The sequence below is a fragment of the Halichoerus grypus genome, chromosome 15 (assembly GCF_964656455.1).
Source record: "Halichoerus grypus chromosome 15, mHalGry1.hap1.1, whole genome shotgun sequence".
Taxonomy (NCBI): domain Eukaryota; kingdom Metazoa; phylum Chordata; class Mammalia; order Carnivora; family Phocidae; genus Halichoerus; species Halichoerus grypus.
Genome location: NC_135726.1, coordinates 22,823,520 through 22,838,278, shown reverse-complemented (window position 1 = coordinate 22,838,278; position 14,759 = coordinate 22,823,520). Strand labels below are relative to the sequence as shown.

Below are 14,759 nucleotides of genomic sequence, written 5' to 3'. Positions count from 1 at the left end.
TTGATATATAAATTATTTAAATGGTATCACCATGCTTCCTTGTGTTTATGTTGAAAGCAAAAATTTGTCTTCCAAAATGGGTTGTGGGATACTTGCAGGCTGACATTAGCCTTTGTGAATTTTTCTCCTTTTATTTAATTCAATGCCTGGCACACAGTGAATGCTGAATTAATTTTTGCTGGATTACACTGGGCTTGGTGAACAAAAAGATCCAAGTGAACAAATAGGCAAAGAGCAAAGGAGAAAATGATTTAACTCCACTTAAGCAATCAACAATTTCTGTTTTACAGAAGCCCCTATACCATAGCTATTACCTAGGGAAAGTGAAGTTCAAAGATGGCTTTGAAATTAAGGACCAGGGTATGAGTCCCAGTTCTGTTCCCAACTCTGTCACTGTGACTTTGGCTGAAAGGACATCTCCAGACTTCTCTCTCTCTCTCTTTCAGCTCACTACCTTCTCTACCACTTCCCCTAGGGTCATCAAGGAGCCCAAATGAGATGAAGTTTATGAGATACTTCCTTCTTCACCGAGGAAGAATATGTAATTATGCCCCTAATTAATGTGTTTTAGAAGAGTTCTTTCCTGTTCCTAAATCTAAATTCAATTTTAAGCCATGACCTATTTATATATAAATGTACTTTTTCTCACTTTTAAATGCATGAGGATTTTGCTCTTTGAATTAAAAAAAAAAGCAAAGAGAGGCTTTAAATTTTTAATTTAATTAATAATTGACTTAATGGTAAGACATGGAAATTTATCTCAATAATACTGAAAACTCATGAACTGAAGAAATTATATTGTATGTGTATGAAGCCGTATACTGAATTTTTCAATTTGGAAATTTGCAGACCAAACCACAGATACAAAATAAAAATTCACACAAAAGATAATGTTATCTGTAATATTTTTTATATGTGCTACCAAAAATCCCACAGGATTATAAAATGTCTGACAAAGTGGCCTTACTCTCTTTTTTTTTTTTTTTTTTTTTGGCCTTACTCTCTTAATACATTGTTAAAATTAAACAATAGGAAGACATATCTTCAGTTGCAAAAACTATAATTTTATGAAATTATTTTCCTAATCAGTAAAAAAAAAAAAAAAGTGTTGTTTTGTAAAAATAACTTAATGATTTCTAAAGTCTGTACCACCAGATTCAGGATATTGGCTGGCTTTAATATTGGCAATACTACTACTACTATTACTACTACTATTACTACTATCTTCATAAAGAACTCTAGTGGGTAAACATCAGGATCCTGATTTATAAATAAGGAATCTAACAGCAAATCTAGCGATATCCATCCACTGAATGATTACCACGTCATGCACTATATGGTTGATGTTCATTACTTGATTGATCTTCATCATAACACTAGTAAGTAGATTCCATACCCAGTTTATAGATAGGGGAGTTGAAACTTAAAAAGATTTATAAATGTTACTTGCCAAGCACCACACATCCAATAAGTGACCAACTTTATTCTTAAATCTGGTATTTCAGCGTGCCTGATGTATAAGCACATTTTTCCCCCCAGGATGAAAAATTGTACCAGGCCATCTGTTAAACAAGTGATATTCTACAAAGGGTCTGCAATTTGTTTTAATCAGTATCAAAATGATTGTTGGGCTTGCCATGTGCCACACACTGCACAGAAATAACACATTCAAATATTATTGATACATGCAGTGAAGTACTTAACCATAACATTTCATAATCCAAATCCCAAGAAAAGTGTTTCCCTGAAGCAATAACATGGTAAATAGAATTCAAAATTTAGGCCACAAACCTGTCTCAGGCTCAATGGAAAAATAAGGCTGCCCTTCCAAGATACTATAAACCAACTTTGCACTGTTTCCATAAACTGGGTCATCAGCATCAGTAGCTGTTACATTAGTGACAGACGTACCTAAAAAAAAAAGAGAGAAAAAAAGAAAAAAGAAAAAGAGGGAGAGAAAAAGATAATAATTAACACAGTATTCTTTGCCAAGAGCTAAATTTTGCCAAGCATATAATACAAATCCATGTGTGGGAATAAAGAAAAAAGAAATCTCTTCAAAAATATGGAGATAAACTACTCTGTCATAACTTCAAAAATATCCAAGTCTTTTAAAAGAAGAGTACTGCTAGGTTGGAGTACTATATAAAGATAACCCTTTTAGAATCTATATTACTTAAGAATCCTTTGTAGTTTTCATTTTAAAGATACCTATCTCAGATTCATGTGGGCTTGGAGAATATGAAAAGGAAACATATCAAAGAAACATGAAACACTAGGTTAATAATATGATATAATATGTAGCATTTAAGTTTTGCCGCAGTACAACTGAATATACCTGAAAAAAAAAAGCGGCACAAAAATATCAGAGGAATATTTTATCCATTTCATCTAATTCCTCAGGATATAAAATTAGATTGGAACCACCAATTAATCAGTATGTTTAGGTAATTAGACCTTATGGATAACAGAATCAAACCTTTTTTTTTTTTTCAGATTCATTTTCTATTTGCTATTCACTCATTCGTTCAGCAATTGAGCACAAATAGCTTGCCTGATGTGAAGTATATATACTAAGATAAAATCTACATTTAGGAGGTGTACAGTTGGGTGGTGGAAGGTTAGAGGAGGGGACAGACACACATGCATATAGAAATTCAGCTGAATGCAACAGCACCACGTTTGGATCTCTCACTTACTCCAGAGAGGGAGGTCAGGGACCGCTTCCTGAGAGACATGGCATTTGAGTTACATTATTAAAGACAGGTAGAGTTTAACCAGGAGAAGGACAGGGAAGGAATTCCAAGCAGTAAATCAAGCATAAGTAAAGGCAAAGTAGTCTGAGAGACTCTGTGAAATTCTGGGAACTGCTGAAACTGGGAGAAATTGGAGATGTCTGGTGTGGTAACAGGCTTCAAAGTCTGTGAGGGCAGAGTCAGTGTCCTTTATCCAGTGTCAGACACATAATTATCAAACATACTGATAACTGAATGAATGGGCACATGAATAATCTAATGATTCATCAGAAATATAAGTGTCAGAGATGGAGTTCCCTAACAAGTAGACGCTGAGATAGATTTCTTGCAGAATTTTTATTGGGGAGTTCTCTTCAATTGATATCTGTGGGGGAGTGAACAGGTCAATATTGGGCAGAAGGAACTGTGGGGTGTGATGCATTCACAGACTCCACTGGGCAATCTACCACTGGGATGGTCACTGAGGAAATGGGGCCAGACCTTTAGATCCAGTACTGACCAGTTATTGGATGTAGGAACCCCTCTGAGAATGGAGCCTTGGCCTTCAGCCAGGCAGCTCTCCTCAGCTGGATGATCATCAGCCCTGAGAAGCCAACAATCAGCACTCTCAAGCAGCATGGGGGAAGAGTGTTTTCAACCTGAAGGGCATGGAGGTGGGGGGTCTGAGCAGCAGACCTCCCTTTTTACTGAAATAGGATAGAGCTTTTGCAAGATCGTGCCAATCAAAATACTTTCAAGGGTTTGAATTATGGTCACTGTATAGGAAAATGTAGTAATAATGTTTGTTGAGCGGTTGATAGTCCTGTAAAATTGGAAATTTCTACTCAGAAGGATGATTCAGAGATTCTACAAAATCTACAGTTAGAAGGAAGAAAAAGCACCTAATGTTGGTTGTATAATACATTCCACATTCCACCAGACACTGGGAACAATGTCAAAGAAAAAAATAATAAGACTCGCTCTCACAAATAGCTCATCAACTAGCTGGTAGAGATGCACACAGGACAGTACAATATTTGGAGTTATTTGAATATCATGTGGGATGGAGAAGAATTGGAGGAAAACCTTCCAGGTAAGAGGAAAAAAGGGAAATAAATTTTAAGAGGAAATAATGACTGGAAATATCAATCATCAAGCTAACTTTGGAGATGTAAGCTGGAGCATGAAATGCAGGGGTCATTTGAATCCCAAGATGGGGAGTGCTGGCTTATCCTGTAGGAAACAGAGACGATTTTTCAGTTAGAGACCAAACCCAGCATGCTATGGGCTTCTCCTCTATCATTGCCCCCAGATTTAATTGGAGGCAGAGACGTTGAATGTTAGGAGATCAGACTGTTACGAGGTTATAGCAGAGGTCCAGTTAGGGGGTGATAAAAAAAAAATTAACAATAAATAAGGATCTCAACGCTCATTTTCTTGTTTTCATCCTTGTACTAAGTTTCCATAAGATGTTAAAATGACAGTAAACTGGGTGAGGGGTATATGGAATTCTTTTTGCAACTTTTCTCTAAGTCTACAATTAGTTCAGAAAAAGTTAAAGAAAAAAAAAGAATTAATAGCAAGAAAAAGACTCAGGAGTTACTGAGAGCTCATAATTCAGAGACTAAGAAGAAGAGTGAACTCCTCCATGCAGAAGACCATGAAACAACTGTTTTGCTTTATTGAGTTGCCTTGTGTGTTTAACTTTTTTTTAGGAGAAATGTCTTTCCCCCATTATGAGATAACACATTATCAGAAAAATAAAGTCAAGTATGATATTAAGCTAATGAGGGTGAGTACTCCATTCTAGTCACTGCCTAGGCACTGGAAACAAAGAGGTGAACAAATAGTTAGAGATTCCTGTCATCACTAAAATTACCTGCTAGTGGGTGACTCTTAAATTGAGAAACGCCTTCACAGAGAATAAATAAATCAAGAGATTTCTGAACAATGACAGAATCACTGCATATATGTGTGCCGTGGGTGCGTTTGGACAGAGTAATATGTGGATCACGGTTTTGCAGATGGAATACTTCCAACCTACACTGAAACAATTACCCATCTGTTTGGGCCAATCATTTAACCTGCCTTAGCCTCAAACTTCAAATCTATAATACATATCAGAATTATTGTGAGGGTTAAACCAAATAATATATGTAGAGGTTTAGCACACAAATGACCACATGCTAAGCCTATGAGTACCAACTCTGCCTACATTTTAGAATCTAGCTTGAAAAATAGTCAAACTGGGGCGCCTGGGTGGCTCAGTCGTTAAGCGTCTGCCTTCAGCTCAGGTCATGATCTCAGGGTCCTGGGATCGAGCCCCGCATCGGGCTCCCTGCTCCGCGGGAAGCCTGCTTCTCCCTCTCCCACTCCCCCTGCTTGTGTTCCCTCTCTTGCTGTGTCTCTCTCTGTCAAATAAATAAATAAAATCTTTAAAAAAAGAAAACAGTCAAACCTTTGGGGTACCTTTCAAATCTATGGTGTGGCAATACGGGGATGCTGGTGGAGTATTTTTAAAACTCTTCTCAGGCAACTCTTAGGTAAAACCGTAGTTCAGAATGACCGTAGTGGGTACAAGACATTGTTAAAATTTAACTTCACTCTTTTCCACAGAAACATTAATTTCTATTGTGATTACTTTGAAGAATTCTTCAGATTTGTTTATATATGAAGCATTTTTTAAAACTATTCAAACTGCATAAATGCCCATGGAGATTATTTCTCCTTAAATGGAAGTTGGGGTTATTTCCTGGAAGTTTACTGTGACCAGACTGATGATGATCCTAATGTCATTGATTACCATAACTTGATGTTATCTAATTGTCCTATCACATTACCAAACACTGAGGCAGGAGTAATGGGCCAGATTTCCATCATTTCCATGCTCTGTGATTCAGGTTTTTTTTTACACATGCAAAGATGACCATTATTTATTTTGCACACCTCAAAGTTCTGTGTAAGAATCAAATGACATGATATTAAGTAGAGATGAGTGACTAAGAAGGTATGTTTGGCGTCATATTGTCTTGAACCAGGATACTTGTATTATTTTTTTTAATATTTTATTTATTTATTAATTATTTTTTTATTGGGGAGGGCGGGCAGGAGAGGGAGAGGGACAAGCAGACACCACACTGAGTGCAGAGCCCAACGTGGGGCTCGACCCCACCCATGACCCTGATCACGACCTGGGCCGAAATCAAGAGTTGGACACTCCACCGACTGAGCGACCCAGGCAACCCAGGGACACTTATATCCATCTTCAACTTCTATGAATCCTGTGCCCTTGTCCAAAGTAACAATACTTGCCTAAGCTTTGGTTTCCTAATCCATAAAGAGGAAGGTGACAGTAACTGTTACCTCCTAGGCTTGTTGAGATAATTAAAATATAGTAAGTTAGGGAAAAACTAATGAAGAGTCATTGACTTTGCTATTTCTGAGAGCTTACTCTCACTGTTATTATATGTACATTACATGTGTGTACGCGAGAGACTGAGTAACAGACTAGTCTTTTATCATTTTAAGTGGTGGTGGATGTCGTAGTTTATAGGTGTAGCTTTGCCTAATTATTTTCATAGCAGTGGATTTCCTTAAATTTGAGGGGAAAACACAAAAAGACATCCCCAAATGTAACAGTATGTTCATGTCCTTAATAAGAAAGTAACTTAGAAAATACACACACACAACACCTCACTTTCTCAAACCATTTAGATCATCTCGTGTCAGTTTCATCTGTGGTATAAAATTGCTGTGGGCTCAAAAATAAAATGGGTTTTGATGTAGCAAGCACAAGGCCAGGCACTGGGCCCGTCATCAGCACAAGTTTCTCGATGTTATTTGAATAGGTGGCATTCAGATGAATGCTGTATCTCTCAGACTATGCAAATCCCACACTCTCGCCAAGATGAACTACTCTGCCGGGTGATGCAACATGGCTAAGGCAAGCTTTTACCCACATCCTCATCCATGATATTTCTGCCTGATGCCTGGCTTCCCGGGAAATCCGCATCCTTCAACTTTAGACATCTGGAAATGAAAAGGCAGCACTACTTCCCGTCAAGGATAATATTTCTCCTAATAGTGATTCAAGACTGTTGATGCACCTGTACACTGGAATAGATGTGTGTAGAGGTTTTGTGGATGCATTTGTCAAGTGATTACCCAGAGGGGGAAAAATGGATGCTTTGAGGTTAATCTTGCAGCAGAAAAGATTTCTAGTCAAACTGCGGTGTAGGCTTCTCCATGGAAATGCATGCAGAATGCAGACCACAGAGGCAAATTGAAAAGTGTAAACCTTGCAGGATAATGTTTCTTCAAAGCAGCAAGTGTTGGTGTGTGATAAATAGGACCCTGCGTAATGCCCAGCAAATATAACAACAGGATTCTCTGTTTGTGTTTTCATTTGGAACTGTTTTTGTCCCTTTGTCGAGGATACAAGAGACTCATTTAGCTAGTGACTATAAATTTGACACTGTGCCATTTCTCCAAGAAAGCCCCTATTATGATCCAACTTGATGCTGATCCTAATTATAATAATATAGCTGTTGTCAACAAAAATGATCCCTGTCACCACAATGCATCCTGCTAGTATCAATTCAAGTATGAATATGTCAATTCCAAGGTGAATTCTGCTTTTAATAAGCCCATTTTTCTGCATTTAGTTTCTTGGTTAAGTGAGATTTGCCGATGTGCACTTGGATTTTAATTAACAGAGGGCTCGTGGTATCATTTGCCTCCTACCACACCTGAAGGTTCCCGCCCATTAGCAGCAGGACACACACATCTTCCCCCTATAATGACAGCAAACACTACAAGCAAAATTAACCATCAAATATTTTACACTGTCAGGTTAGAGGTTCCAGTTTGCTGACAAACTAAGATGAAAGGCCTTCGGGAAAATAAGATGTTGGGTTTGGGTAGTGCAGCTCTGTTAGCTAGACTATACTTTTTTATGAGCAAGTCAGCACACCAATTCTGCACATTATTCAGAAAGAAAAATGCTGGTGCTGACACCCTGAGCAGGAAAACAAAGGTTTGGTGCAGCGTGAAAATGTGCACACTGGAAAAGCTAAAACTCTTATGATGAGAAGAACACAAACCCCATTTGCAAAGAGTCATTTGCAATACATTTTCTGAGAATAAGCATTCTGTTAGCAGGTAGGAAAATAAAGCAGCAGAACCTTTGCAATACCTGAAATTCAGAAAGGCGTATGTTCTTGGCCTCCTGCTACCACCTTCAAACTTTTGATTTGACCTTCTGGCTACCCTGATCCGAGTTCAGTCTGTACCATCCGTGGGCAGTGTCTGGCATTATCATCCGCAGATGTCTTACTTAAACATTCACACATTCCAAAGATCACAGGCCTAACGTCTCACAGCAATGATGCAGCAGGCATTCGTTATTTTAATAAAACTAAACCCTCAGCCCATCTCCTCTCATCCTCCTTGCTCATCCCCCCAAGTCCTAGGCAATGCAAGAGGTAGTAGGGGCACTGGTGTTGCCATGACAACCTTTTCTGGTTGTTGTTGAAGAGCAAAGCAATAATTTCTTAAGGCCTGCGTAAGTTGTTGACGTTTAAATTATCGCTTACTAGAAGCTGAAGCATCTGGCCCTGGATGTTTTAAATGTGTCACACCTAATCCATTATTTTTTACTTTTATGGAAACATGCTCTGGGATACCTCTGTACATGACCGGCATGCAACTTCTAGAGGTTTTTTGTTTGTTTGTTTGTTTGTTTGTTTGTCCCCCAACCCCCACCCGGGTAACAACAGAACACAGACCTGATATGCTTACGGAAAAGCTGAGGATAATTGCAGGCAGCCAATGCAGTTTTCTTTACATCTCTCCAACTGACACCATGGACATTACTTTCTCCTGCAGGGACGCAAGCAAATCCTCCCAGTACAATGAGGGCCTAAATCCTACTGGTATTTTCTTTGTTCAGTTTTGCTATTTAACTATAGAAGACACATGCCAAATAGCCAAACCTCCAAGGGATGCCTTAGGGGATCTCTGGAGGATGAGGAGGATTAAACATGGATCAGGAAAATGTATGACTTGTGTTTTTTAACCCTATACATGTAGAAATCTTTCTCAACCAAGCTCTGAGGGAAACAGTGAGATATACCATCTGTAAGCAGGAAGACAGGATTTTACTTCCTTCTAAGAACTTGATGAAACCCTTCTCTTTTTTTGGTGGTCAATCGTGCAATTTCTGAAAGCCAATTAAACAGGAGGCAAAGGCAGCATGGGTTTGCCATTTTGTTTCAGAAACCAGTCTTTAAGACATATACCACACAATGAAATCCTAAACAATCACTTCCCCTCCATCATCTTTTGCAAAGACCTAACCATTGCTCACTGGGTGTTCTTCTCATGTGCCAACTCTCAGCTTGTAGTAAAATGTTGCTGCCAAATTCTACATGCTCCAAATTGAACTTATTATGGGAACAGGGACAGATTCTTAACTGCAGTCAGGCGGATGGACAGCACCGAAATGCATCCTGTCATTTCTCTGGCTCTATGATTTGGGACATAAACTGGGGAAATAAAATTCCACTTCCATATTTTATTCTGGAGCATTTAGAAGTATAAACAGTTTTGTAACTTAATAAACATCCATACACGCTTAACATTGTGTTTATAAAATGAGCCCAAAACTTTCTGGAACAATTAAACACTTCAGAAAATGCATTTGAGCTCACAGATGTCTTCTATTCACCCATGCATCATTCCAGTGAACATCTGTAATGTGCATCGGGTGAGAGAAGTGAAAAATATTGTATGAAAATGTGTAACTGTAAAATCTCAGCCATGTTTACTATGCACAGGAGAAAAGCACCTTCTGCATTTCTCACAAACAGCGCCAGGATGGTGGCCTACCCACTGCTTTTGCGAACAGATAATGAGGACGATTGGAAGCCTGGTTGTGAAAACTAATAAGCTGTCTGTTTTACAGTTCTGTGTTCATAAATAAACGCTTTCAGAATCAGAATGACTCTTATAATACAAAGGGACCAAAAAAAGTATATTTTCTTTCTTAGGCTGCCTATTTCCGGCGATCAAGCCTTCGCTAATCCACTACCTGTGGAATGAAATCCTATAAATACCTAAGAAGTAAACTAGCATCATTTATGCTTTAGACCGGCAGCTATTTCCATCCTGACCTTGCAAAATTAAGCTACCAGTGGCTTTGCGGGTGCCTTCTACAATGTGTCAGGACTGCGGTAGGTGGAAGCTTCCTTCACTGTATTTTATTATATGAACTCATTCATTCACTCACACAAAGCCCATTTGCATAGTAGGTACTGTGGGCTGAGCTCCAAGTTAGACGTGGAGGGCACAAGAATGTGCAGCAGTCAGAGTTCCTGTCCCAAGAGTGTTTGAAGTTTATTTTAGCATGTTTTCACTGTGCTGCAAGAAACCGAAAACCTTTGTTAAATTTATTTTCAGAAGTCATCGGCATGATGTAGTGGAAAATAGGTATATGCTACACTTAAAATGTCAGAAGTTTTGTTCACACCCTCTTATTATCAGACTGAGATCATACTCTACCTTAATGACATGTCACTCCTACAGAGCAAGGTTTTTTTTTTTTTTTTTTTACACCTACGAGACTCGGTTTCCTAATCTAAGAAATGGGACTATCACCCACTTCGTATTCTGATTCTGCTCCCCATATGGATAAATAGTATTCCCTGGGTGGGGGGACACTGTGCTGAGCTGCACCTCTTGCTCTCTATGGCATGCTACTTTATGTATGTTTGGTGAAGGATGAATTTGAGCTTAAGAGGCATGAGAATAAAATTATAACCACTCCAGTGGCTGTTCATTATTTTATTCTTGTAGATTGAGCTTAATTTTCTAGTTAAAAGCCAGGACTTTTTAAAAATGGCAGGAGTGTGGTTGTGACTATAATCCCTTCCTTCCCACCCCCTTCCACCTTTGCTGACATAGAACTGACCAAGAAAACTGTAATGTATTTAAAGAGGTCTACAATGTGACATGATTACCGCCATCAAATTAATGAAGACATCCATCACCTCATATGGTTACTTTTTTTTTTTCCTAACTGAATGATAGAATGAGTAACTCTCTTATCAAATTCATACCTAGCCAAGTGAAACACCACTGAGCCATTGAGCTACTGGGAAGGCAAAGTCTTAGACAAAAACAGGCTTAACTGGGCAATCATTAGAGACCTTTGGTTTCAATAAGATTTTTCTAAAAAGTATTCACTAAGTCACCCGAAATATGCCGTCCTATACGTGCCATCATCCATGACGTCTGTTGTTAAAATGGAGGAAAGTTGGGTTTATTTCCTATTTGGGCCCTTGGTTATCACAGTATATTTTTTATTGAGCTTCTACTATATGCCAGGCCTTCTTTTAGGCACCCAAGAGACTTTACAGTTAGAAGATTCTTGCTTTCTTGAAGGGCAGACCAGTGGGAGGCCAGAAAATGATGGGATGAGTAACAAAGGATGTGATAAGGTACTGTGAGGGAAAGAATGGTAGTGAGTAACATGGGAGGGACAGCTAAATAGAGAAAACATGGTTTCTGGGAGGATGGGGCATGGATACTGAGATTTTATGTAAGAACAAGGATGACCTTGAGTCAAAATTCAGAGGTAGGGTTGCAAATCAGGAAATCCCAACCACCCACCCCTTACTCCACCCACCCCCCTGACCCATGAAGGAGGTTAGTTAAGTTTGGAGCTTATCTCAGGAAAACAGAACATTAGAAAAGGGTTTATACATTCTTTTACACCAAAGGTTTCAAATCTTCCCAATGATTTTTTTTTTTTTCTCCCCAAGCTCAAGCAAGTACATTCCTATGATTCCCCAACACATCTGCCTAACCCATTCACACCCAGGTTCACTAATTAGTCGTCCCTAAGCTGAATTGTCTCCTCTTCTGAACTCCAAAAAATACTTCATTTGACTGTCTCTGGGGGCATCTTTTCCTTTCCTTAAATTAATTAAATAATTAATTAATTAAATAAAAATCTGTACCCACTCCTCAAATTACAGTGGGTACAGATTTTTTCCTTGCAGACTGAAAGCTTCCTGAAAACAATATTCTATCTTACTCTCTCACCTTTCTCATCTAATCCTCCTCTCCAGAATTAACCCATTCCTCTGTAATGCGGCCTCATCCTTTATTCATATCATAGGCATACCTCTACATTATCCTAGTGGTACAGCACTAAGAACTGTGCCTGGTATAAAATATTTATTCTTTTAATCTTTGCAAGAAGCCTTTGAGCATCTGTTAAGATGATCTCCATTCAAACAGAAAGGGATAAAACCTATATTCAAAACCAGTTATGGAGGTTCCCAGCCTTCATAACTGCTACATTGCTTCTGAATTTTAGATCTTCAAGGGCAGAGAACATAGCCTAATGTTTTTTTCTCTCCAGCATCTCAGAAAGTGATATAAACATTTGTCAAATAGATAAACGACTAATTGAATGAATGATTATTTTCTTTAGGAAGACACATTCAAAGATTAAGAGTAGGTTGATCCATTGATATTTTGAATGATTTGTTGTTTCCATTTTTTGGTCTTATTTTCATATTTTAAATTTATTTGAAAAGAAACAGTAGGGATTTTTCTTCCTCTTAGGAGGGAAGTCATGTTCTTGTCTTCCTAAAGATGGGCCCACTCCTGTGGCTGTAAACAAAAGCTAGTATGACATCAAACCCTTATATGAGCTCATGAAAATTTCCTGTAGAAGTAATTATGGCCTGAAGACTTTATTTGAGGGTGAGAAGATGGAAAATGTCTTCACCAGGGACTAGGAAGAAGGGCAACGATGTTAAGTTCCACGGGTGACAAAGTGAAGCCTCTTTGGGTTTAATAATCCTGCATCAGGGAAGGCTGCAGTCACATACATGAAGGCAAATCTGTCAGAGTCCAGGTCTGAAACTCAGCCATCAAAGACTAGCTTATCGTGGAGGGAATGAGTAGCCCCAAAGCTACATTCCAGGCAAGGCAAGCATAGTTCTGGCAAAGAACTGGACTAGGAGATTCAATTCAAGCATGAATCAACAAAATCATGTGACAGTAAAGAGCAGTAGCAATGGCCAGAGTTGGGGTGATGGGTGAGGGGACAGGATGGAAGAAGGTGGAGGAAGGCTAACCTCTCCTTCCCTGCTGATGGAGCTTGGAAGTATGGTAGACCTTTCTCTCTTAAAAGTAAATCTTTCTGGATTTCCCTATGATTCACAAAAAAACGAGGACTTTCTGCTTATCTTGCCAGAATGTGTTTAAGGAAATTCTACTCCAACTGTAGAACATGAATAAAGAAAGCATTTCTTGAACCTGAGACACTGCTCGATGTTCCACTACCATTAAATAGATAAGTTCTTGAGAAAAATCACCAACAGGGTACTATGGACTGCATTTTTGTGTTCCTCCCAAATTTATATGTTGAAATCCTAACCCCCAATGGCATAGTATTAGGAGATGGGACTTTTGAGGAGGTAATTAGGTCATGATGGTGGCCCTTCATAGTGGGATCAGTGTCCTTAGAAGAGACAAAAGAACTTGCTTCTCTCTCTCTCTCTCTCTCTCAACCTCTCTGTCTCTCTCTCTCTGTCACTCTCTGCTCTCCACTATGTGAAGACATGGCAAGAAGGCAGCCACTTGCAAACTAGGAAGCAGGTTCTCCCCAGATACTGGATCTGCTGGCAGTCTTGGACTTCCCAGACTCCAGAACTGTGAGAAATAAATGCTAGTTATTACCCAGTCTGCAGTAATTTGTTATAACAGCCCTGCATGACTAAGACACAGAATATCACCATTTCTTATTACCAGGGTCCATGTTATAATTTAAGAAGCAGACATTCAAGTCCAGTTCCACCTGATCCAAAACCAACATTTATTTTACTGTATTAAAAAAGGGCAGAGGTATATAGTATCTATATTCTGGTATTAGTATATTTTAAATTAAATTTTACTTCTTATAAACACACTGAGTTTCCATCTAAAAGAGTTAGAAAGCTATCACTGGTCCTATTTTCAAATTCCAGTTGGGACAGGGACAGTGAGACTATTAATTATCTCCAACTATGTGCTACATACTTACTACACAGTGTCCTTTACCTTCCCTTATGGCGCGAACCAAGCTACTCATGCTGTTTGACAAGGTCCAAGTATGGGGGACGATCCTGAAAACAGGAGGCTCCACAGCTGGCTCCGGCTATTCTCTTTCATTTTGTTTATGGCAATCTTTATAATTGTGGGAATATTTCTGGGCTGGCTCCTGCTATTCTTTTTCATTTTATTTATGGCAATCTTTATAATTGTGGGAATATTTCTGGGGTTTCATGATAAAGTGACTACTCACCTTAGTTACGCCTATCTAAGCAATCATAATGAAACTAATTCCACGAAGAATTAGTTTCTATAGAACAAAATAACAAAACGGTCACGCTCTGTCTAGCACCTTTCTCTTTGCGTACTGTTTTTTAGTTTTAGCGAAAGCCGATAAGCAGAAATCAATAAAGGTCATGTTAATCATTACAAAGGAAAAATGAAAGAAGGCTATGGCTGTAATCCAGAAAATGATCTAAGATTTGGAAAAACAAAAATATCCTAACATATAAATAAAGTTCCTCCGAGGCTGTCAGGAGGAGATGCTTGCAACCTGACCCTGTGTCTGTGTCTCCTCATTCGCCGACGCCATCCCTTCCTACGAGAGACCCACCCCGGCTGGAGCTGGACTCTGGCACCCTTACTCATTTTTACTCCAGATATACCTATTATGCTGATACTGCTGTCTCCAAGACACTCAATAGTGTGGGAAACAGCACTCAACAAAGCTAAATACATGTATTAAAGCATACAGTCAGTAAGTGAAGAGATACTATTCTAACTCACTTTTCTTCTTTCCTCAAACCCAGAGAACTCAACAATGAAATTTCAGCCATAAATAGTCAAGCTTAGCCACGGGTCTGAAACCTGCCCATAACAAGTCAGAAATTCACACACATATAATCCTTACAAATAACC

The 14,759-nt window shown here is 38.8% G+C and overlaps 1 protein-coding gene across 4 annotated transcripts in view; it reads right to left on the bottom strand.

Moving 5' to 3' along the window:
* CDH8 (cadherin 8) overlaps positions 1-14,759 on the bottom strand; it is a 358,968-nt gene that overhangs the window by 193,990 nt on the left and 150,219 nt on the right. For all 4 annotated transcript variants that reach the window (XM_036091704.2, XM_036091706.2, XM_036091708.2 and 1 more), the window contains one exon: positions 1,792-1,911. In XM_036091704.2, the coding sequence (XP_035947597.1) occupies positions 1,792-1,911 (120 nt within the window). The remainder of the gene's footprint in view (positions 1-1,791; positions 1,912-14,759) is intronic.